This window comes from Protomyctophum parallelum (assembly GCF_964188405.1).
Source record: "Protomyctophum parallelum genome assembly, chromosome: 20".
NCBI classification, from domain to species: domain Eukaryota; kingdom Metazoa; phylum Chordata; class Actinopteri; order Myctophiformes; family Myctophidae; genus Protomyctophum; species Protomyctophum parallelum.
In genome coordinates this window covers 39,846,548-39,869,869 of record NC_139718.1, presented here as the reverse complement: position 1 = coordinate 39,869,869, position 23,322 = coordinate 39,846,548, and the positions used below count along the sequence as shown (strand labels likewise).

Sequence of the window (23,322 nt, the reverse complement as noted above, 5' to 3'; positions counted from 1 at the left end):
TATGATGGAATCCATCAAGACAATACTATGTCTCCCCGTCATGATATGCCTTTTCAGAGATATCGTATAAATCATGATACAGTGAATGCACATATTCTATGCTTTGCAGTTCTATACGTTCATTTACGGTGGTTTTGTTCCCCGAAAATAACTATTTTTTCTAAATGGGCAGTTACTCCTTTTTCTTCTAGTTTTTGTTAACTTGTATGTGTTTGCACTGTTAAGTAACTTGAAAAATAACCATAAAAACCAACTTGCAAAAATCGTGATATTATATTTTTCCATTTCGCCCATACCAGTAAATCTACTGTAATCTTTAACCTTGCTTAATGTTTTTGTTTGTTTCTAATGTGTAATAAAAGATAATGGAAGTAACTAATCTGTTCATTTATGGATCATTAGAAATTTGTCACACAGTGAGGGGGTAAATAAATAATTTATTGGAATCTTGATGCATCGAATCGTGGCCCTCGATCGTCGGGTACCTAGAGATTTCGCTAGTAAATATATATGTGTGTGTGTGTGTCTGTGTTCGTGTGCACTAGGAGAGAAGCTGGCCATCCTTCAGGTGTTGTGTGGGAAGCTCCTGTCTCTGGTCTCAACCAGGGACTTCATCGAAGACAACGCGGACGAACAGAAGATTGGCAAACAGGAGCTGAGAGAGAGGCGCACGGAACAGCACCGCAGAGACCGAGAGGAGGCTGCATACAGGTACATTATTTACTGTCTGTCACAGACCAGGAGGAGGCTGCATACAGGTACATTATTTACTGTCTGTCACAGACCAGGAGGAGGCTGCATACAGGTACATTATTTACTGTCTGTCACAGACCAGGAGGAGGCTGCATACAGGTACCTTATTTACTGTCTGTCACAGACCAGGAGGAGGCCGCATACAGGTACATTATTTACTGTCTGTCACAGACCAGGAGGAGGCTGCATACAGGTACCTTATTTACTGTCTGTCACAGACCAGGAGGAGGCTGCATACAGGTACATTATTTACTGTCTGTCACAGACCAGGAGGAGGCTGCATACAGGTACCTTATTTACTGTCTGTCACAGACCAGGAGGAGGCTGCATATAGGTACATTATTTACTGTCTGTCACAGACCAGGAGGAGGCTGCATACAGGTACATTATTTACTATCAGAGACCAGGAGGAGGCTGGCTCGGCCCGACCCTAAAAATTGGGGAGAAGGAACTGGTCGGAATAACGTGTTCCTTCCACGCGCTACGTCCAGCCGGGGAAACTTCCCCCTGTCAGGTGAAAAGAAGCAGCTTGGACTCCTCATGCATAGAAGGCAGCATGAGGACAGTCCGCTGCCCCCCCCAGGTTGGCAGAGGAAGTGTAGCGCCCGGGATTACATTGGATAATTGACACTGGGTGAAAAAATCATGGGATAAAAAAATTTATACAAAAGTTTAGTGACATCATATGAAAATTGCAGATCTACGAGCTCATTGCAGTCTGTCAACACAGTAAAGGAGATGACTCTGGTTGAGGGATTTATTCTTTCATCATAATTCAGTGTTGTTTTCTTTCTTCCAGAGTCCGTGTTCGTAAAGAGGAGAAACTGAAGGAACAAGAGCTCAGAATGAGAGAGCTGGAAGACAAACTGAGAGAAGACAGAAACGGGTACCGTGCACACTGAGATGGATCTATTGCGGTGACATTGTGTATTTACCATTGTGTTGTATTGTGTGTATATTAAGTGTTTGACTGTATTTTGTAGCACTGCGCATCGAGAGAGTCTGACGGGACAGAATACTGAAGACGAGGAGACAGGTTCCTATATCCTTAATCTATCTACTGTGTGTGTGAGTGTGTCGGTAACCAGCACCTCCTCTATCCTGCAGTTGTTTTCACCCAGGAGATCTCACAGACACACACACACACACTCTCTAACCAGCACCTCCTCCTCTCTCCTGCAGTGGGCTTCCACCAGAAGGAGAAACAGAAGGCTGCTCCCATCAGCCTCACAGCTGAGGAGCAGGAGGAGGAACTGGAGAAGGTAAGATGGAGTCTCCTCGTTAGTTGTGGAAACAAACACGCCACAAAGTGGCCCGTTACTGTAAGCTTTTGGTATATACAGTACCGCGTTGGCATGCCAAAGACCACTTTTGGAGCTCGCCCCCCCTCTGATTTTCGCTAACCTTTGAAGAACCGTTCCGTTTCATGAAAATCCGCCATAAAATGGTGTGATCCTTTGTCGTGTCGAAAAATAATCCCAACTGCCGGTCAATAACAAAGAGCGTAGGACAGAGCCACCCATAGCGCGCCGCCATTGGAATGCATTGGGCCTCAATTTCCCAGAAGCCTTTGCATGCCGGTGCGACTGAAAACATTCCGGCGACGTCATCCGAACGTGTCACCTATCCCACTCTGTCCGATGGAAAAATGTGAATTAAACAATGAAAACATGGCCCAGGCCGTAGCGTAACGGTCTGGGCACCGGACTGGTAATCCAGTCGCAGTGTGCCGCGGGTTCGACTCCCGGACCCGACACGGCCTTTACTGCATGTCATCCCCCCATCTCTCTCCCGTTTCCTGTCAGCCTACTGTCTGTCCCTTCAAAAATCAATAAAAGGCGTAAGCCGCAAAAAAATATCTTTAAAAAAAAAGAAAAAAAAAAGAAAACATAACTCGTGAACGGGAGGGAAAGTGTTCATCTGTGCGCGTGTGTGTGTGCTTTGTCAGGTCCAGGAGCTGCAGGATCGCATCCTGAAGGCGTCGTGTCGTACGGCCATCTTCCCTCTGGGCAGAGACAGACTGTACCGCCGCTACTGGATCTTCCCGTCCACCTCGGCTCTGTTCGTGGAGGACGACGCCTTCGGCCTGACGGAGGACATGCTGGAGCCCCGCCCTGCCCCGCCGCCACGGGACGGACAGACGGAGGACATGCTGGAGCCCCGCCCTGCCCCGCCCACGCACGACGGACAGACGGAGGACATGCTGGAGCCCCGCCCTGCCCCGCCCACGCACGACGGACAGACGGAGGACATGCTGGAGCCCCGCCCTGCCCCGCCCACGCACGACGGACAGACGGAGGACATGCTGGAGCCCCGCCCTGCCCCGCCCACGCACGACGGACAGACGCAGGACGGGGCGCAGCAGGACACGCCCATGGACACCCACAGCAGGTAGCAGCGTTATCGCTGGAGTTAATGGACCACTTCACCACTTTTCAACCTATCTTCATATAATGGGTCCTCACTAATAATCATGATAAAATGGCACGATTGCTTTCTACTCAGCCTGTGTCTCATAGGAGGGCTGTGGGCAGTTTAGAAACCGTCTTCCAGTGACATCATCATTAGACAGATCTTTGCAAAAATGTTTAGATTTTCATTATCGTGAGAACGATGGCTTCCATTTTCGCATTGCAACTTATCAGAACTAGAAAGCCCACAGGTTCTATTTATCTATTAGCTTGTATTCCCCATCGATGATGTCACTGGAAGACGGTTTCTGAACTGCCCACAGCCCTCCTATAAGACACAGACCGAGTAGATTTTATTTTTCATGATTATTAGTGAGGACCTATTATATGAAGATGGGTTGAAAAGTGGTGAAGTGGTCCTTTAACTAAAACCTTAGACTGAAGACAAACGTCCCCCAAAACGTTCATCCTCGCGTCGGCCTCTCCCATCGTGGCGTTTCGTCAAGCCTTAAAAGGAGTGGTTCACCCTTTTCTATCGATTAACACACGCCATGAATTTGTGCAGATTCTATTTGTCTTTGTTGCATTCCTAAGCCCATCATTTACGCTCTCAAGAGTTAAAGAGCTATAAAGGTCCATTTGGTTACCAACTCCATCATTTAGCTGCATGGGGACCACCTGGAAGGAACCCCCTCAAGGACCACTGGTTGACGACCACTACAGCATTGACGATTGTAACGATGAGCTCTGAAAACGCTAACCTCCTTTCTGGTTGTGTTCAGCCCCGCCCCCGTGGTTGCCAGCGGCCCGCCAGTCATCCGTCCCAACCAATGGGCTTTCTACAGCTCGGTGGAGGAGGTGGAGCAACTCATGGAGGCGCTGAACCCTCGAGGTCACCGAGAGAGCGGCCTGAAGGAGGCGCTGTTGCTGGAAAAAGACCGAATCACACACATCCTTACCAGCACTGAGGATATATACAACAAATACAACTATACAGGTAATACAACAAATGCAACTATGCAGGTAATACATTAACACTTTACATATTGTCGCTGTCGGGTGAAAACCGGGTGTCCAAAACTGTTACTTTTCAGGGAAAAAAAAGAATAGATCCAATGTAGTTATTGTTTAGTCAGAGACTCTTGTTGATACTTTTCATATTATATATATTTAAAGACATAAAGGTTGTGTAAGTGTTTATTTTTTATTTTTTATGTGTGTTAAATAGCTCTATAAGCCCATAGTAATCATTGCTATACAAATGTGTGTCAAATAGCTCTACATTTAGTGTTAAATGGCTATAAGCCCCGCTCTTTAGTAAACGGAAATGCATTTTCAGGAACTACTTTCAAAAACCTTTGAAAAGAGGCTGCAACGCGTTGTAGAGCGACCATTTTCCACACGCTGTAGCCATTCTACAATAGAAATGTCAATCAATCGATCAAACAATTCCTCCTAGACAAGCCGGAGGCGTCGTGGCGCTCTGTCCCAGAATCCTCTGCTCCAGCTGAGATGTACATGGAGAACCGACTCAGAGATATGCTGTTGGACATCGAGGACAGAATCTACCAAGGAAGTCTGGGGATGCTGAAGGTGTGCGCGCACACACACACACACACACACACACACACGCACACCATATATATTATCCAGTAGGCACAGTGGCCCTCATTTATCTGACCACGGGGTGCGGGTTCACGTGACTGTCATGTCTGAAATGGTCCTATCCTGCCACTCACAGCTCCTCAAGTGTAATCTGAATAGCGTTCTTCTACTCTGTGCGTTTGTGCGTAGATCATGCAGAGAGACACATGTAGGTTATATACGGTACGTTCTGTATGTGTAGATCGTGCAGAGAGAGACATGGATGTTATATACGTTCTGTGTGTGTAGATCGTGCAGAGAGACACATGTAGGTTATATACGTTCTGTGTGCGTAGATCATGCAGAGAGAGACATGGAGAGCCGCTCTGGAGAAAGGCCAGTATGAGCTGCTGGTGTCCGACGGACACAGACACAACGGACACATCAACGGAGGAGAGGACATGGAGCTGGACGGCTCGCAGCTACACATCAGCTCCAAGGACAGGTGGGTGGATGTGGATGATTAACCCATTCTGACCTGAGATCAGATTCATACGAGGTTTCCACTGGACACACACTGGTCTGATTAACCCATTCTGACCTGAGATCAGATTCTAAAAATGTCAGTCGTTCTTCGATTCTTCAAAAAATAGCAGACCTACAAGCTCGTATCGCGCCACTCGGTGGCGCGATATGAGCTTGTAGATCTGCTATTTTTAAATAGCTAAAGCATAACATGATGCTAACACTAAAACGGGTGCCCGGTCAGAATGGGTTAATTTGATTTATAATTGGGGTTGGGATCCTGGGATCCTTTGGAATCGGTTCCATCACACGGTCACTGGTTCTCATACCTTTTAATTTCAAGGACCACCAGACTTGTTAAGGATCCATTTGGAGCCTACTCAAGTAGCCCAGAGAATCCTTGTTACTTGACTTTAAGAACCTCCTACAATAATATGTATACAATACATATTACAATGAAAGTTATACATGCGAATTGTTAAAGGGAACCATTGATAAGTCGTAATCGTTAAACTCCTAAAGGTTCACAAGCATATTTATAATGCACTTTACATTTGAACTGGGTCTTTGGTCCTCTCTTAAAGGAATCAACAGACTGCAGTGCTCTCCGGTGGTCAGGGAGGGCATTACACAGTGGTTTGTGTGGGAGAATAGTTCTTTGAGGTAGGAGGGAGTGTTGTACGGCTGGAGGGAGAGGGGTTGACTGTCATGTTTGCCCGTGGCATTTGTGTTCTGGTTGCCTAAATGGGGGAAGTGAGCTTTTGTTTAATGTGTTTTGTTTGCTAATATGATCGAGCATCCTCTCTCTCTCTTCGCATGCAGATCTACAAGCTCTTAGATCTGCTTGTCTGTCTCTATTTGCTAATTGTGTGTTTTATAATGATTAGTTTGATTAACTTTCCCCTATTTGAAAGTGTGATGTGGGAAAGCAGTGCACCTAATTCTCTCTCTCTCTCATAGAAGTGTGTTGAGTGGCAGCTGTTCCGTGCAGCTGTTCAGACTGCAGGAGCTGCGGGCGGAGGTTGCCGGGTCCACTGTGAGCGCCTCCAGTGGTACGGGCAGCGGAGGCCCGGGGACGCCCCAGCCCGCGAACAGCTCCGTGCGCTGCCTTGCGCACGCCATGGCCCAGATAGAACAGGGAATCGAACGCAAGTTCCTCCAAGCTCCTCTGGGTAAGGAACGACTACAACACCTGGGGAAGACCCAGGAGAACTAGCTACAGTACAGGCCCACAGGGATGACTGCTATGGTGTCTTTTCTATTAATCTTTCAAGAATATTTTGTTCTATGAAGGAAGGAATGATTGATTGATTGAAGTATTTATGAAGGAAGGAATGATTGATTGATTGAAGTATTTATTAACAGTTTTTCAGAATTACAGTACATTTCAAGCACAACTCAATACAAAGACTGTTAACTGTGAGTGGACGACCCAATAAAGCACTAGACTTGTTTACAAGAGGGTCCACCTTGTTCAATTCATCATAACATTTAGAGACATAAAAAATATACACTTCTATATAGCGGGGGGGGGGGGAAATAAATATATATATATATGTATATAATATGAAAATAATCATCATAAAGGAGGTAAAAAGGGAAAAGAAAACATATACAGTGAGGGGGAAAAGGGGTGTGTGGGGGGATTCAGATTTTACGGGGGCCAGTTTCGAATTGCAGCCGTCCGTAGGTGCCCTTTGAGAGCGGTTTTGAAGGATTCAAGGGATTCGCATGTCTTAATGACTTACTTGGTAGGACGTTCCACATTTTGGTGGCATAGGAGCGAAATGAATTTAGTCATGAATGAATGAATATTTTCATTTCGTGTCCGGACAATTTTCTTGACCCATCCCACATGGGAATATCAGACACGGCAATTAACACAGTAACAGACAACAGAAAACGACAGACATTCAGGTGTGTCGAGCGAAAACGGATCTAAACTGTCTCTCTCTTTCTCTCTCTCTCTCTCTCCAGGTGATGAGGAGTCAAAGAAGGACCAGAAGAACAAGAAGAACAGGAAGAAAGATGACGACCAATCCAGTGAAGGCAAGATACACTCTTGTCTGTTGAGCTACGCAATGAATGCGCAGCGTAGGCTACCATACTGCAAGGCAACCCAGCTGCCACTGTCTGCCAGGCTGATTTGAATTGAAAACACCGCCGTACAATCATTGATTGCTCGTCGTATATATATATATATATATACACACACACATACACGGACGTCGACGCTAGGTGGTGTCATATCCCACACCGTCTTTTAAAGTGAACGCGTATGCTGGCACTGGGAATTGGGGTTTATGCTAACAGCTAGCGGTAGAGATGGAGTTAAAATATTGGAAATAATTTGGATCTCGGGAACAAATTGCAGCGGGTCCACTCGGGCTCGGTGCCTCGTGAACAGGTCGGCATCAGGCCAGATTGTCAGGGGTCCTTTCAGGTTTGGTTTTCTTATTTGAAAATGTTTTCAGAACAGGTCGGTAACATATAAAATTTTACAGATCCATTTCGGGTTCGGGACCTTTTTTTTTCTTCTTTTTTGGATGAAGAGCTCTAGTCGGATGGTAATGAGTCTGACCTGTGTGTCTCTCTCTCTTTCTGTGTGTCAGATGGCAGTGACAGTGGTCGGGTGTGTAAGACGATTTTGGAACGTTGGAGAGACTCGCTGCAATCCTGCTCCAGTCTTTCTCAGGTCAGTACCGGTTAGAACCAGTTCAATACCAGTTAGAACCAGTTGGAATCGCAAGTGTTTCATTCACAAGACTATAACGTGGATGTTGAGGATTTATGACTATGAATAGGCCTTGAATTCTCTGCTCCCATTGGTCAGGATATGTTCAGCCACTGCTCCTAATGGTCGGGATGACAACATGACGCAGATTAAATCCACATATATGCAAATGTGCGACGACTTTAACAAATTGTTATTGTGTCCAGGTGTTTGTCCATCTGTCCACGTTGGACAGGAGTGTTATTTGGGCCAAGTCTCTCCTCAACACTCGCTGTAAACTGTGCCGAAGGAAAGGAGACGCAGAGAACATGTTACTGTGTGACGGCTGTGACCGAGGACACCACCTGCACTGTCTCAGACCCAAACTGAAGGTAGGCACGCGCGCGCGCACACACACACACACACACACACACACACACAGGACACCACCTGCACTGTCTCAGACCCAAACTGAATGTAGGCACTCACACACACGGATAAATCGGACGGATGGATCATGGAAACTAGCGTTATTTGATGCTGCCATTCTCTACTGCTTCCGTAAACAACAATAATCACAGCCACCCAACACTCATGTCCGGTGAAACGGTTTGGCTGGTTTAGCCGGTGACACCGTAAAGATTATATGAAACTGTATCAACCGTAAATACTGAAAAACCGCACAACCTTACTCTCTGTGTGCATTCTGTCCCAAGAGGTGACTGGTTTTTACTGGTTTTGTCTCTCTCTCTGCAGTCTGTCCCAGAGGGAGACTGGTTTTGTCTCTCTCTGCAGTCTGTCCCAGGGGGAGACTGGTTTTGTCTCTCTACAGTCTGTCCCAGGGGGAAGACTGGTTTTGACTGGTTTTGTCTCTCTCTGCAGTCTGTCAGGAGGAGACTGGTTTTGACTTGTTTTGTCTCTCTCTCTCTCTCTCTCTCTCTCTGCAGTCTGTCTCAGGGGGAGACTGGTTTTGACTGGTTTTCTCTCTCTGCAGTCTGTCAGGAGGAGACTGGTTTTGACTTGTTTTGTCTCTCTCTCTGTCTCTCTCTGCAGTCTGTCTAAGGGGGAGACTGGTTTTGACTGGTTTTCTCTCTCTCTGCAGTCTGTCAGGAGGAGACTGGTTTTGTCTCTCTCTCTGCAGTCTGTCAGGAGGAGACTGGTTTTTACTGGTTTTGTCTCTCTCTGCAGTCTGTCCCAGGAGGAGACTGGTTTTGTCTCTCTCTCTCTCTGCAGTCTGTCCCAGGAGGAGACTGGTTTTGTCTGTCTCTCTCTCTGCAGTCTGTCCCAGGAGAAGACTGGTTTTGACTGGTTTTGTCTCTCTCTCTCTCTCTGCAGTCTGTCCCAGGAGGAAACTGGTTTTGTCCAGCCTGTCGTCCCAAGCAGCGTTCCGTCCGCCTGCCGTCACGCCAGCGCTCCTCCATCGATGAGGAGGAGGAGGACGAGGATGAAGAGGAGTCTGAGGAGGAGGAGGAGTCAGAGGAGGAGTCGGAGGATGATCAATCGTCGGCTGAGGAGGAGGAGCCAGTGAGGTGTGATCCTAGACCAGTGGTTCTCAAACTTTTTCATGTCAAGGACCCCCAAATGAACACTAATTAGCCCAATGACCCTCATTTGAAGAGATTTGCAAGAGACCCCCATAAGAGAAGATTTTTACGCTCTAGCAGTAATTCTCTGGTTTCAAGTTGAAACCAATGTATTATTTTGATATCGGTTCGATACCGATATTGCATTTAGGCCAACATTCACCAATACCGATATGAATTGTCCATCCCTAACAATATACAAATTAGGCATTTAGCAGACAAGAGCAAGCAAGAACAAAAACATGGTAATACATCAATTTCATAAAAATAGTTATCATGGATCTACGTAAGCTAAGAACCTACCGGTGTATACGCATAGGTAGCTTCATTATATAGATATTCCACTATAGTGCTATGTCTACATAAAATGTTATCCAAGTTACATAAGTGCAAAGTTTGCATACGCCTGTAAGGTCGTCGAGGCTTGGGCAAGTGCTACGGGCTAGCAGTGTCATTGCTTTATATTTTTCCACCTGCTTCATTTAAACTACTAACTGATGCAGGTAGACCTCTGTTGGTTCTAAACCCTACCGCACCTCTCTCTCTCTCTCTCTCTCTCTCTCTCCCTCTCTCTCCCTCTCTCGTGTCTCAGCAGCAAGAAGGTGTCCGTGAAGTTGCCTCCTTCCACGAAGGGCTCCAAGTCTGCCAAACAGGGAGGCTCCTCCAACCAGAGCACGCCCAAAGGTCAACAGGTGTCCAAACAGGGAGGCTCCAACCAGAGCACGCCCAAAGGTCAACAGGTGTCCAAACAGGGAGGCTCCAACCAGAGCACGCCCAAAGGTCAACAGGTGTCCAAACAGGGAGGCTCCAACCAGAGCACGCCCAAAGGTCAACAGGTGTCGTCCAGAAACAGCAACTCTGCTGGAAAGAACTCCTCAGCTTCCAAGTTAGTATTTCTATATCTTTACAGTTAGTATATGTCTTTACACGCATAACAAACTGATAAGACCTCCACCCAGGGACTGGCCTAACCTCGGCTCACTTTTCTGGGGCTGGGAAGGCTCGAGCTGCCAGACTCAGTAGAGCAACCTGCAATGGGTCTGCTCTTTAAAATACTTGGAGGCTTCTCTTCTATAGAGTGACAGACGCCCATGGGCACAACTCCAGAGGCCAGTCTGACCTCGTTCCCCCTAGATTCGGCTCAAACATAGGGGAGCAAAATGTGGAATGTCCTAGCTGTAGCAACAGCCTTGAATCTTCTCGATTCCCCGTTCACTTTGGAAAAGGACCTAAAAACATAAATTATAATTGTACTTGAGGGGGTTCCAGGTGGTCCCCAGGTGGTCCCCAGCTAAATGATGGAAAGTATGGACCCTTATAGATCTTTAACTCTTGAGAGTGTAAAATGAAACCAAATAGACCCCCATTTGGTTTCATTTTACGCTTTCAAGAGTTACATTATTGTTAAACATGTGCATTACTTGATTTACAAGAAGTCTCCACAATTAGAGAATGTAGAAGAATTGTTATTTTGGTCGACTTTTGCCAAAAGCATGGAATTGTAGACAAAATCTTATCCAACGGAAATTCCAACAAAATATTTTTAGTCTTGGGTCTGAGAGGTTAAATGTCATCAAATGGTGGTCCGTGGCTCAAATGCCGAATAAATAATGGACCTTGATGTGAAATTGGTTGAAAAGCACTGTAGTAGGGGATAAAATGATCAAACTGTTTTCTGTAAATAGATCTATTATTGCTATGTTAGTACACTGAACCACAATGGAAACAAGCCCCCCAGTGCTTTTTGTGTTATTGTAGATTTTTTTGTAACTGTACTGCCGTAGCGTTTTAAAATCGTGTTAACACCTTCAGCACTTTGTAGTATAATAATAATATACCGTGACTGCCGGGATGGTTTAATCACCTTTGGAGCATACGCCTTTGATCCATGAAAATCTGCTTGAAAATAGTCCCATTATTAGTTATTGAGCCGGGCTCAATAACTAACTATTACACTCTTACGTCTCTATTCTGAAAAAATACATGGCCAACAATTGTGTTAATAAAGCATGCATTTTGGCCCAGGCCGTAGCGTAACGGTCTGGGCACCGGACTGGTAATCCAGTCGCAGTGTGCCGCGGGTTCGACTCCCGGACCCGACACGGCCTTTACTGCATGTCATCCCCCCATCTCTCTCCCGTTTCCTGTCAGCCTACTGTCTGTCCCTTCAAAAAATCAATAAAAGGCGTAAGCCGCAAAAAAATATCTTAAAAAAATAAATAAAAATAAAGCATGCATTTCCTCTGACTCATAATAAAGGCGCTATGGAGTGCCACGAGGATGAGGCAGATTTTACTCTGAAAATGTGGTCCCCAGCTAAATGAGAGAGAGAGAGAGTTGGTAACCAAATGGACCCTTATAGATATTTAACTCTCCCCGCCTTCCAAGCCGGGAGGCATAATGTTCCCTCAGTACCTCACGCTACCTCGTCTTATGTCTCTAGAAGCGTTAATATTCCAAACGAGGTGCTGCTGGAGTCAGAAATGACCAACAGAACATCAGCGTTAATGTCAAAACCACAGAGAGTTATGAGCAACGTTTGTCGGCCCCTAAACAAGTAAGTGAACGGCAGTGCGCATGCGCGAAACCCGTCTAGGATTGCTTTTTATAAAAAATGGTTCGATTTCAATAAAAAGGACCTAAAGACGTCTATACACATCCAAGGCTTTGATGGGGGTTTTTTTTATTCTAAAGAAACATCATTAGCATAATTAGTGTTAAAAGCATTGGTTGTATAACATTTAATTCAACAATTTATAATGGACTTCTCATCCATACATGGCAGGTCTTCAGCCAAAAAGGCCACGCCCTCCTCTTCCTCCAAGGGCACCCCGGTGTCCAATGGCAGAGCTCCTCCCCGCCCCGGGGTTCGAACCAGCAGCCGTCTGAGCACAGAGATCCTGGCCGCTCCCACCAGCAACCCGTCCTCCGCACACAAGAGAACAGCTACTGGTAATTCCTTCACCACTTAAACCGAACCAATGCTTTGATGACCGGGGTCGCTTCTGTACTTGGTCCCCCTCCTCTTCTAATCCAAATATGGGGGCACCAGCTACTCTGTGTCCACCATGAGATTGGGATGTCGCGCCAGGTCATACCAAAGACTCTAAAAAAAATCACACCCCTGTGAACTGAGTGGTGCAACTCTCCTCTCCCCCCCCCCCCTCCTCTATCTCTCTCTCTCATTAGCAGGCAACAGTACAGCACTATCTATCTTTCTGGCACAACAGCGCCCCTACTGGTACTAATAGTCATACTCGTGCTCATTAACACATACATAGTTGAACACGGACATTGCTGTTCCTTGGAGTGGTTGCACCACTCAAAAATGGGACCCAGTGCCTCCTTCCTTGGCACTCTGCAACAAGGGTTCGATTAGGGGGTTAGTCCCTATGTAATTTCAGCATTTTTTATTTGTTGGTTTCCAGTGAGTACTGACAAAATTATTTTGTTATTTTTTTATTTTTATGTGGACCCCAACCTGGCTGGTTGCTATGGCACCAGGCTGGGGATCCTTAGCCTCGGTACCCAGGCTTTTATTTTCGTTTGCATCGGCTCAAAAAATGAAAGCCTAGATACAAACGAGATACATTTCCTGGTCTAGGAGTGGGAGTGACGGTCAGTTTTCTACCAGGGAGAGTAGGGGGGGTGAACCAATATTTTTCCAGCGCTTGCTCCATGCGCGCCCACCCCTCTAGAAAGCACACTGGCTGGGCTTAAATTTAGCAAATGAAGCTTCACGCTACAGAAACAGGAGAAATGTTCTCCTGCTCTACGGGACACGCGGATTACTACTACAGCAAATGGCTCGGCCCGAAAATGTCAGGTCTACAAGCTCACAACACAGAATGTTTCGATCTGTTGTGTGATCTTTTAGATTATATTATGGTGGTGTTACCACCAGGATAGGGATGCTAAAGTTCAAGTCATGATTTTTGCTTTGAGGGTTTGTTTCAATCTGAGAATCCCATCGGCAAATAACGGAAAAACAGCGACCCCAGTCTGTCTCGAGAGACTAGGTTTGTGTAAACACAAACATTGAGGACGTAAATTGAGATTGGCCAACATGAGACGATAGCCCCCCTCACTTCACGCAGGTGTGATTTCTATGCCTCTGCCTGCACACAGCAGTGCCCAGATGATCTGTTCATGAACATTTCCAGTGCTCTTATTTTAATTCATCACAATGGCCAGGAGAGGGCGCCCTACTGTCAGTAAATGGCATCTCTCTGCACATTTATTATGTGTGAAACCCCATCTTTAAACTGGCTGTAGTCTGAAGTGTACACAATGGACTTGGCTTTTTTTCTCAATAAAAGCTCTCGTAGCCTGTAGCTTTTATTGAGAAAAATCGGTTTGAGGGAAAAGGAAGTTTCCGCCTGTTGTTCCTGCCTGTCGACTACAAAACAATACTACAACATGACGTAACGATATCATCCGCTCCCGACAGGATCATATACCCTAAATGACCTGGTGCCCAGGCTAGTTTTGTAGTGGTATATTCTCAGCTTTGGGTATTTTGGTGCAACCAGTTTAAAATTGTCATATCTCCTTCAAAACATTTTCAATTTAATTGAATGATGCATCATATGAAAGCTTACATTCTGCACTTTAAAAAACAGAAAAGAATACTCTGGCCGAAAGTCCCTTTCTGTCAGCCCCAGTCACATTTAGTTTCAAACTGAATTCTAGGAATTGCAGTGCCAAAACGACTACTGAAATGGATGTCGGGCTCTCTCTCTCTCTCTCTCTCTCTCTCTCTCTCTCTCTCTCTCTCTCTCCAGATGTCTCTCCGTCTTCTAAGCCACCCAAGCCGGTGCTCCTGTCCGGCACGTCGTCCTCCTCTCGTCGGAGTTCGGGTCGTAACCATGGCGTCCACGAGCTGTCGGCGTGCGAGCAGCTGACGGTAGAACTGGTCCGACATCCCGACAGCTGGCCCTTCATTAAGCTGGTGTCCAAAACGCAGGTACACAAATGAAGGATTTAACATGTACTGTGTACCAGCCAGGAAGACACAGGTACTGTAGGTACAGGGTATAGCATGTACAGTATACCTGCCATGGACAACCACAGGTACATGAAGGAAGATTCAGGCCAAGAGGGAGGCCTGAGAGAGCTTTGAAGCAGGGACCACCACTACATATTTAGTCCAGTAAATAAAGTTAAAGAAAAATCCACTCAGAATCAGTTGAGAAACCAAATAAAGCAATTTTGTCCAAACTGACAGGAAATTAGCAGTGGTGTGCACAGATAGACACTAGGGGTCATAGAGCACCCCCATTGCCCTTTTGGCAATGTGCCCTTTTTTTCTTTTTTTGTACAGTATGTGGACCATGGTGACATTGATCAATTCTTGATAAAAAGCTTCTAATATATATATTATTAAATGTCACTATTAAGGCAACCGGCCGGTTCCACGCGATGCACAAGGTGCCCTTTTTTTCACTTGAGCACCTGCCCCTCTAAATGTCTGTGCACGCCACTGGAAATTAGGTCTTCTAGCCAGGACAGTGGAGGCCATCTTGGATTAGGCCGAATTTTGGGTATTTGTAGTGAGCAGAGCAGGTTTTTTTTTTATCCTGGCTAGTGACCTGTCAGAATCAGTTGAGAAATTAAAAAAAACAATTTTGTCCAACCTCTGCCATTTAATTACTGGACTAATTGGATTCATTTTAAAAGTGCGGTTTCAGACCCGGACGTTTAGCTCAACCGTCTGGGCACCTAGAGGCTGCTGAGCCAGCCTGACGTTTAGCTCAACCGTCTGGGCACCTAGAGGCTGCTGAGCCAGCCTTACGGTTAGCTCAACCGTCTGGGCACCTAGGCTGCTGAGCCAGCCCTGACGGTTAGCTCATCCGTCCCCTAGGCTGCTGAGCCAGCCCTGACGGTTATCTCAACCGTCTGGGCACCTAGAGGCTGCTGAGCCAGCCTGACGGTTAGCTCAACCGTCTGAGCACCTAGGCTGCTGAGCCAGCCTGACGGCGTGCCGCAGGTTCGACTCCAGATCCCGACAGCCATTGCCGCGTGTCCCCCCCCCCCCCATCTCTCCCCATTTTCTGTCAGTCTACTTTCAACCTATCGATGAAGGTGAAAAAACCCCAAAAAACACATTCATAATAATAATAATAGTGCGGTTTCAGAAAAGAATAATAAAGCATGCACGTCCACTAACAAAGGCTGAAGTCAGACTCCACAGACGCGTGAGGCTCTGTACTTTGTCTGCTCTTTTTTCCCCCTGTACACCAATCAACTCTCTTTAGACAAAATATTTTATTTGCTCTAAGCGGGGCATTGAGATACATGGTGGTCCATGGATAGATACTGTACATGTAAATGTCTTGTGTTCAGGTTCCTGACTACTATGACATCATCAAGGCACCCATCGCTTTGAGCACCATCAGAGAGAGACTCAACAACTGTGAATACAAAACCTCAGGTAACAACTATACGAGTAACACCCTACAACACTACTGAACACAGAACCCCAGGTAACAACTATACGTGTAACACCCTACAACACTACTGAACACAGAACCCCAGGTAACAACTATACGTGTAACACCCTACAACACTACTGAACACAGAACCCCAGGTAACAACTATACGTGTAACACCCTACAACACTACTGAACACAGAACCCCAGGTAACAACTATACGTGTAACACCCTACAACACTACTGAACACAGAACCCCAGGTAACAACTATACGCGTAACACCCTCCAACACTACTGAACACAGAACCCCAGGTAACAACTATACGCGTAACACCCTCCAACACTACAGAACACAGAACCCCAGGTAACCACTATACACGTAACACCCTACAACACTACAGAACACAGAACCCCAGGTAACAACTATACACATAACACCCCCCAGGTAACAACTATACGTGTAACACCCTACAACACTACAGAACACAGAACCCCAGGTAACAACTATACACGTAACACCCTCCAACACTACTGAACACAGAACCCCAGGTAACAACTATACACAACACCCTACTACCTCAACTAAACATGAAACTTGCAGAGTTAGTTCATACTTCAGGGGTGTATTCTTCTAATGTTTAATGATGGCTGTCTAATTGTGCCGAGCAGGGAGAAAAGTTTAGCAAAGCCGAACGCCAAGATAAAATATTATATGCACACTTATTTATTCAATATTTAGTCCAATCTATTCGTGAGTTATCTGACTGAACTATACAAAGCATTGAATAAAAGGTCTCGGGTAAAACATACTATACAAAAGAACCTACCATCTCAACAGTAGCGGCGGTGTGTTTCTGTAATGTGAACACAAATGAAAACGTTTCAATATTTAATTTACACATTTCACGTACTTTAACGTAACCATCACCACTTCTCTCTGTCTCTCTCTAGCGAGGTACATAGAGGACATGGCTCTCATGTTCGCAAACTGTTTCCAGTACAATCCTCGCCACACCAACGAGGCCAAGGCCGGCCAGCGCCTCCAGTCCTTCTTCCAGTCTGAGCTCACCAAGCTGGGCCTCCGCTCCCAGGAGGATAACACCCCCCCTTCCAAGCGCTCCAGAACGTAAACCTAACGCACACATGCATCTCCCGCTGTGGTCACCAACCCTGGTCCTCTTTTTTTTTTTTTTTTTTTTTAAGAAAGGAAAAACACTGGTTCTCAACGTCAGAACCGGGGACCACCAAAGAGGTACAAATGGACCCGTTAACCGATCTGTAACTCTTGAGTTAAATTAACTGAGGACATTGCAGTGTATATTGGGGGTCCCAGAGGTAAGGAATGTTGTCGGATGCCTAGTCCCTATCGAACTGGTGGTCCTTGAAATTCAAAAGGTTGAGAATCACTGCTCTAAAACTTCTCTTAAGCAAGTAGCTCTTCGCGATGGAGCACGGTGGAGCACATCTAAATTAGTGGTCTACTGACACCAAACATTGCTCTAGTAAATTCTACTTTGTCGAAACATGGAAAATCATTGATGTGTTTTCACCTTGGATCATCATGTTGAATTATCAATGGGCTGTCCACCATAAAGCAACATTAAAAAGAAAGTTAACTGGCATTTCTCAGGACCTCTAGTGCTGGTTTTCTATCCTTCCAGGACCGCTAGTACTGTTATTTTTTTTTACCTACCAGGACCTCTAGTACTGCTTGTTTTATATCATACGACTTCTGATATGATATAATATACCGTTTAAGGTAGTGGTTCCCAAAGTGGGGTCCGGGGACCCCCAGGCGTCCTTGAGGGAGTTCCAGCAGCTAAATGATAGTTTGTAACCAAATGGACCCTTATGGGTCTGTATGGACCCTAGTTGTTCCATTTGTACACTCTCAGAGTTAAATTTACTTTGATTTTACAATATAAATTGGGGTCCCAGAGATAGAAACGCCATTAAATGGGGTCTGTAGACTAATATACATGTCAAACCGGGGGTCCTTGAAATTAAATGGGTTGAGAATCACTGCTAGAGCCGTAAAGATCTTCTCTTATGGGGTTCCCTGTCGTATCTCTTCAAATGGGGGTCCGTGGGCTGATGAGTGTCAATTTGGGGGTCCTTGACACGGAAAAGTTTGGGAACCACTGGTTTAAGGGGTCCCAAAAGACCAGGCTTGGTGACCACTGCCATTCAAACTTTTGGTCTGTAGATCTTGACAACGTCCTCGTTTAGAGAAGAATATGTTCCTGCTACTGTTTGGGCTTCTTCTGTTTGTTTGTCATTTTTTTGGGTTGGTCAACCATATTTCCCTCTTGAGCTCTGACTGTGTCATCAATTATAGTAAACTAGGTTTTCACGCTAGTAGAGAGTAGGACATTCTGTACTAGACTCCTGGACAACCAAAGGCCTCGCAACGCAGACAAACTACCAGCGGACTAGAAGAATGGTGGTCAAATGGCTGTCAAAGCTGGAGATGGACCCAGAAGCTACCGATAGACCCCCCAACCCTACAGAGAGACCTAAATGCTACAGATAAGAGACCCCGTGTGATGGTGACCGATGTCTGCCTGTCATTCTTAGTTGTTTAACCCATTCTGACCTGAGATCAGATTCATACGTGGTTTCCGCCGGACACACACTGGTCTGATGAACCCATTCTGACCTGAGATCAGATTATAAAAATGTCAGTCGTTCTTCGATTTTTCAAAAAATAGCAGACCTACAAGCTCGTATCGCGCCACTCGGTGGCGCGATATGAGCTTGTAGATCTGCTATTTTTCAATAGCTAAAGCATGACATGATGCCAACACCAAAATGGGTGCCCGTTCAGAATGGGTTAATCACTGCCGTCTCTGTGAACCTCAACACCTGCGACTTCTGTCTTTGATCAAATGTTCTGATTTCATAACTTTCATAATGTTATGTTCATCTTAACTTTTTCTGTGCCATCTACGTTTCTAAACGTAGCTAGGCTAATGGTACCTACAGGTGCTATCTACGCGTATATTCCTAGACAACGGGTGCAGCTGTTCACCTGCGGAAATCTCACCGGCGTCTGATAGCGTCCGTTTAGAAAGTGGTACTCGGTCATCATTGGTCAGTTAAAAGCCTTTACAGACGGGCAGCGACTAACGCGCCTAGTCATTCATTTTCGGACGCATGGAGCAGTTGAGGGGCGATCACGCAAAAGTACGTTCGCGGGCGCGGTCCAGAGATTTTTTTTTTTTTTTTCGTGCACATGCCCGAGGCTGACTAGACCTGGATTGTGGCGAGTGGGTTTTTTACGCTCCCATATGAGCGAAGCTGTCGTTGATCCAGGCGACGACGCCTGCATCACCCGCTCCGCGTCTCAAAGGACCTTTACGCTGATGAAGTTGTTGTTTTAGGCAGCTACCCGTCGTCTCCCAACCCTAGCTGATGCTGAAGTGAATGGCAACATGGGTCTAGTATGTAACACATTGCACACTGACCAAGTCATATACAGCTATTAGTCATGTTGATATTCATATAGAAGTAATAACTATGTTGATATTAAGGTAGCTAGGTTGGGTCTGGAACTTATACTTGTATAACATCTTACGGTCGCATTTCTCAAATATATTTTTTCAAAACATTCCTGGGATAACAAAATGGCTGTCGAATCATTCCATTGTTAACCACTCGGAAACGAATGACCACTAACTTTTGCACTGAAACATTTAATCCAAACAGTCCGCTGCGTTTCGCTCAGGGAGCTAAAATTATAATTTGATTATTATGTCAAAGAACATTGTAAGTGATTGCGGTGCATTGTCTGACTACTACGATCCAAAGTACTACTGCTAGAAACGGCTGTTCCAGCCTCCATGTTTCAGTTCTGTTCCGTTTGCTGCGTTGTTGCAGGTTTTAGTGGGTTCGTGTTTAAACGTTGGTTTAATTCTGTGTATATTTCATATTTTCACGTGCTCGAGTTTCGGCACTAATATGGCGTCTTCCTCTCTACGCGGAAATCAAACGGCAGGCTTCTTTAGTTTCTGAGGGCTGTGAGATCTGACACCAAATATAACATGCTCATGTTTCTGTCCAGTGCAACACTACACTGGACACCAATGTTTCTTATATTCTTTATCTCCCCCCATTTGTCTTTTGGTTATTTATTTAGTTTGAAATGTTCTTCATTTATTTATGAGTGTGTTTTGTTTGTTTTATAGTTTTGAGAACATGTTTGTTTTGTATATTAGAGCTGAATCTCTCCTCAGACGACTCCTCCTGCTCCGTAGCCTGTTTGATAATGTGTAAAGATTTTAATATGTAAAAAATAAATTGACTTTTTGTAATTGTTCTCATTTTAGTGTTGCTTTATTGTGTGGTGTGTTGTGGTGTGCCCACGCAGTATGGATATACTGTAGTGTACACACACGGTTCTCTAATTCGACCATGACCAGTGACAATATTTGATTGGATTTGTGTTATGAAATCATTATTCTACCTTCTTTAAGGAGTAGTTCACCCAAACAGTGACACATTTTCTATCATCGTCGTTCGACTGTCGTCGAGATCCTAGATGCCAGGTCTTTCCATCGTGTCCTGTCGGCCATCGCTGCTCCCAGTTCTTGGAATGTTAGTCCTGTTTAATTTTGTTTCTGTAATCTGCCACAGGAAAAGAAAATTGCTCTGGCACTGATCAGTTTGAATGACCTTTCACTCACCCCAGAGTTGTGGGTGACCAGTGTTGAAAGTGAGACACTTTTGCTGTGACGTTGGAATCTGTATAACCTCCCCCTTGGAAATACCTTTTCAACACCGAAGTTCCAGACTAATATCTACGCAGTGTTATTAGTCTGGCCATGCCAGGCTAGTACCGAGTCCCCTATTGACTGATGACCCGGTCATTTGTGGCTCAGGAGTGTTAAGTTGTTAACAAATAAATAATTATAAATAAAATAATCCATGATTTCAAGGCTTCATGGGGTGTGTACAATAATTACACACCCCATGAAGCCTTGAAATCATGGAGATGTAAACGACAGACTTGACAGACTGATTATTAATCCGTTTAAGTCGTAATTACACAATCACGGGTGGTCGTGAAGTCCTCTCGACCCTGAAAGAAGTGAAGAAACGTCTCACCCTGCTATAAAACTAAACTCTACTTGGTCAGTTGAGTAATGTCTCCCTCTCGGGACTGTTGAGCAGTGTCCCCTCACTTTTTTTTACCCCCCATTTTCTCCCCAATTTAGTCGTTATGCCAATTAATTCCTCCCCTTCTGGCATCTGCCAGAATTGCCGGACTGTCCAATCCAGGCCTGCTCCTTCCCCCCCAAACACATTTGTGTTGTCACTGCTGTCGTGTCCTGCTGATTCACCTGCCAGAAGGAGCCCCCATCGGGAGGACATAGGGCCTTCATAAGTTCATCCTACTCCTCCCGCCCAACACTCCCCGCTGACAGGTTAGTTGTGAATGCAGAATCTGTTGTGGATGCTTGAAACATCATAAAACCTGCCCGGTCCTATTCATGTGACCACCGTCGGTGGTTAGTAAAAAGAGAGATGTTTTGCAGTACTTAGTTTAGACAGTATTTGGTTTAGACTAGTCATTGGTTAGACCAGTCATTAGTCCTACAACTACAATCTATCTCAAACCCTCACCCTAACCCTAACCTCCCACGGGGCAGCACACCTAAACCTAACCTTAACCCATGTCTAACCAATGACTAGTCTAAACTAAGTATGCGCCCCGTGGTGGGTCGCTTATCACTTGCTTGACGTCATCATGTAGTTTTCGGTGGTCACCTTATCACCTAAAACGAATCACCGCACATAACGCACACGCACATCTTAACTGTGATGATTTCGGGTGTGCCAGTACAGTACAGTAGAGGGTACAGTAGAGGGACCGGCACACGGTAACTCTGTCATCTCTCAACCGTTTCGGACGCAGGGCGGCACACCGGAACCGGCCCGGCTTTATGTATATTTGTAGGCCTACGTCTCTAAATGTTTTGATGAATTGAACAAGGTGGACCCTCTTGTAAACAAGTGTATGCTTTATTGGGCAGTCCACTCACAGTTAACAGTCTTTGTATTGAGTTGTGCTTGAATTGTACTGTAATACTGCAAACTTAATAAATATTTCAATCAATCAATCAAAGCGGGGTGGTCCCCCTGACACTGATCTCTGACACCGGTTTTTCGCAACTTGCCTGGGGACCGTGGGGAGCGACACACAGGCCTGAAATTAGAGTCTGGAAAAAGTATGGAATTTTGTAATTCCAAATGTGTAGGAACCCTGAGGCAAGACAAGAATTCAGACTTCAGAAGTTAGCTCTGGTCCATAGCCTTAGTTCTACTGCTTCTACGATTCTGCCCTGCAGTATAAGACTATGGGACTTTTAAATCTCAAATCGAAATCAGACCAGCCTCTCTTTAGCGTAAATAAAAATAACGTTTTTGCTACTCACCAAAACAAAGGCGCTTTTGTGTCATTAGAAAGCCTAATTTCCTTAGTGGACGCACTCTGAGCCCCCCACCACACGTATAAATAATATAGAATAATAATATTCTCTGGGCAATATTGGTAGAAGGCACAGTGGAGTAACTAAAAGTATTTTTTTCCGGTGGAAACAAAATCCCCTTTTGGCCAAAAAGTACCGTTTATACGTGTGGTGGGTGGCTCAGAGTGCGTCCACTAAGGAAAGTAGGCTTTCTAATGACACAACCTGCCTTTGTTTTGGTGAGTAGCAAAAACGTTATTTTTATTTACGCTAAAGCGGAGAGGCTGGTCTGATTTCGATTTGAGATTTTAAACCGAAAGTCATAGCCTTATACTGCAGGGCAGAATCGTAGAAGCAGTAGAAGGCTATGGACCAGAGCTATCTTTTTTACTCTAGTCTAGAGCCAAACCTTAGATGCCCTGCCAGTGCAATGGAATCCCAGAATGGAGGACCCTGATGTAAACAAGTCTTATAGTGCTATTTCTGGTTTTATCCTCGTAGCAGTTTTTGTATTGACTTGTTTGAAATGTACTCTACATACTGTGAGTAACATTTTCAATCAAGTCTGGCTGATTGAACAACGGGGAGTCAGTTTGTACCTGCCCACAGCTACAACTAGGAACAAACATGTTGCATGTCACATGGTATTGGTTACTACTACCTTTGAGCATTTTAAGTGTGTGTGTGTGTGTGTGTGTGTGTGTGTGTGTGTGTGTGTGTGTGTGTCAAAATGTAATTACAAAGGCAATTGATAAGATATAATTTGATTTGTTTGATTTCTTTCTATGGGGCTATGTTGAAAATATTGTATCGAACAAAGATACAATACATACAATAAATTATTGAACTA

The 23,322-nt window shown here is 45.3% G+C and overlaps 1 protein-coding gene across 1 annotated transcript in view; it reads left to right on the top strand.

The window, feature by feature from the left end:
- Positions 1-18,618, top strand: part of baz1a (bromodomain adjacent to zinc finger domain, 1A) — a 35,500-nt gene extending 16,882 nt beyond the window's left edge. The window contains exons 14-31 of the mRNA XM_083792378.1: positions 546-711; positions 1,553-1,639; positions 1,737-1,789; positions 1,936-2,015; positions 2,702-3,144; positions 3,947-4,161; positions 4,624-4,757; positions 5,105-5,253; positions 6,234-6,445; positions 7,251-7,322; positions 7,886-7,968; positions 8,214-8,378; positions 9,322-9,515; positions 10,162-10,455; positions 12,355-12,521; positions 14,354-14,535; positions 15,915-16,002; positions 16,954-18,618. Of these exons, the coding sequence (XP_083648504.1) occupies positions 546-711; positions 1,553-1,639; positions 1,737-1,789; positions 1,936-2,015; positions 2,702-3,144; positions 3,947-4,161; positions 4,624-4,757; positions 5,105-5,253; positions 6,234-6,445; positions 7,251-7,322; positions 7,886-7,968; positions 8,214-8,378; positions 9,322-9,515; positions 10,162-10,455; positions 12,355-12,521; positions 14,354-14,535; positions 15,915-16,002; positions 16,954-17,132 (2,963 nt within the window). The 3' untranslated portion in view covers positions 17,133-18,618. The remainder of the gene's footprint in view (positions 1-545; positions 712-1,552; positions 1,640-1,736; positions 1,790-1,935; positions 2,016-2,701; positions 3,145-3,946; positions 4,162-4,623; positions 4,758-5,104; positions 5,254-6,233; positions 6,446-7,250; positions 7,323-7,885; positions 7,969-8,213; positions 8,379-9,321; positions 9,516-10,161; positions 10,456-12,354; positions 12,522-14,353; positions 14,536-15,914; positions 16,003-16,953) is intronic.
- The last annotated feature ends 4,704 nt before the right edge of the window (positions 18,619-23,322 follow it).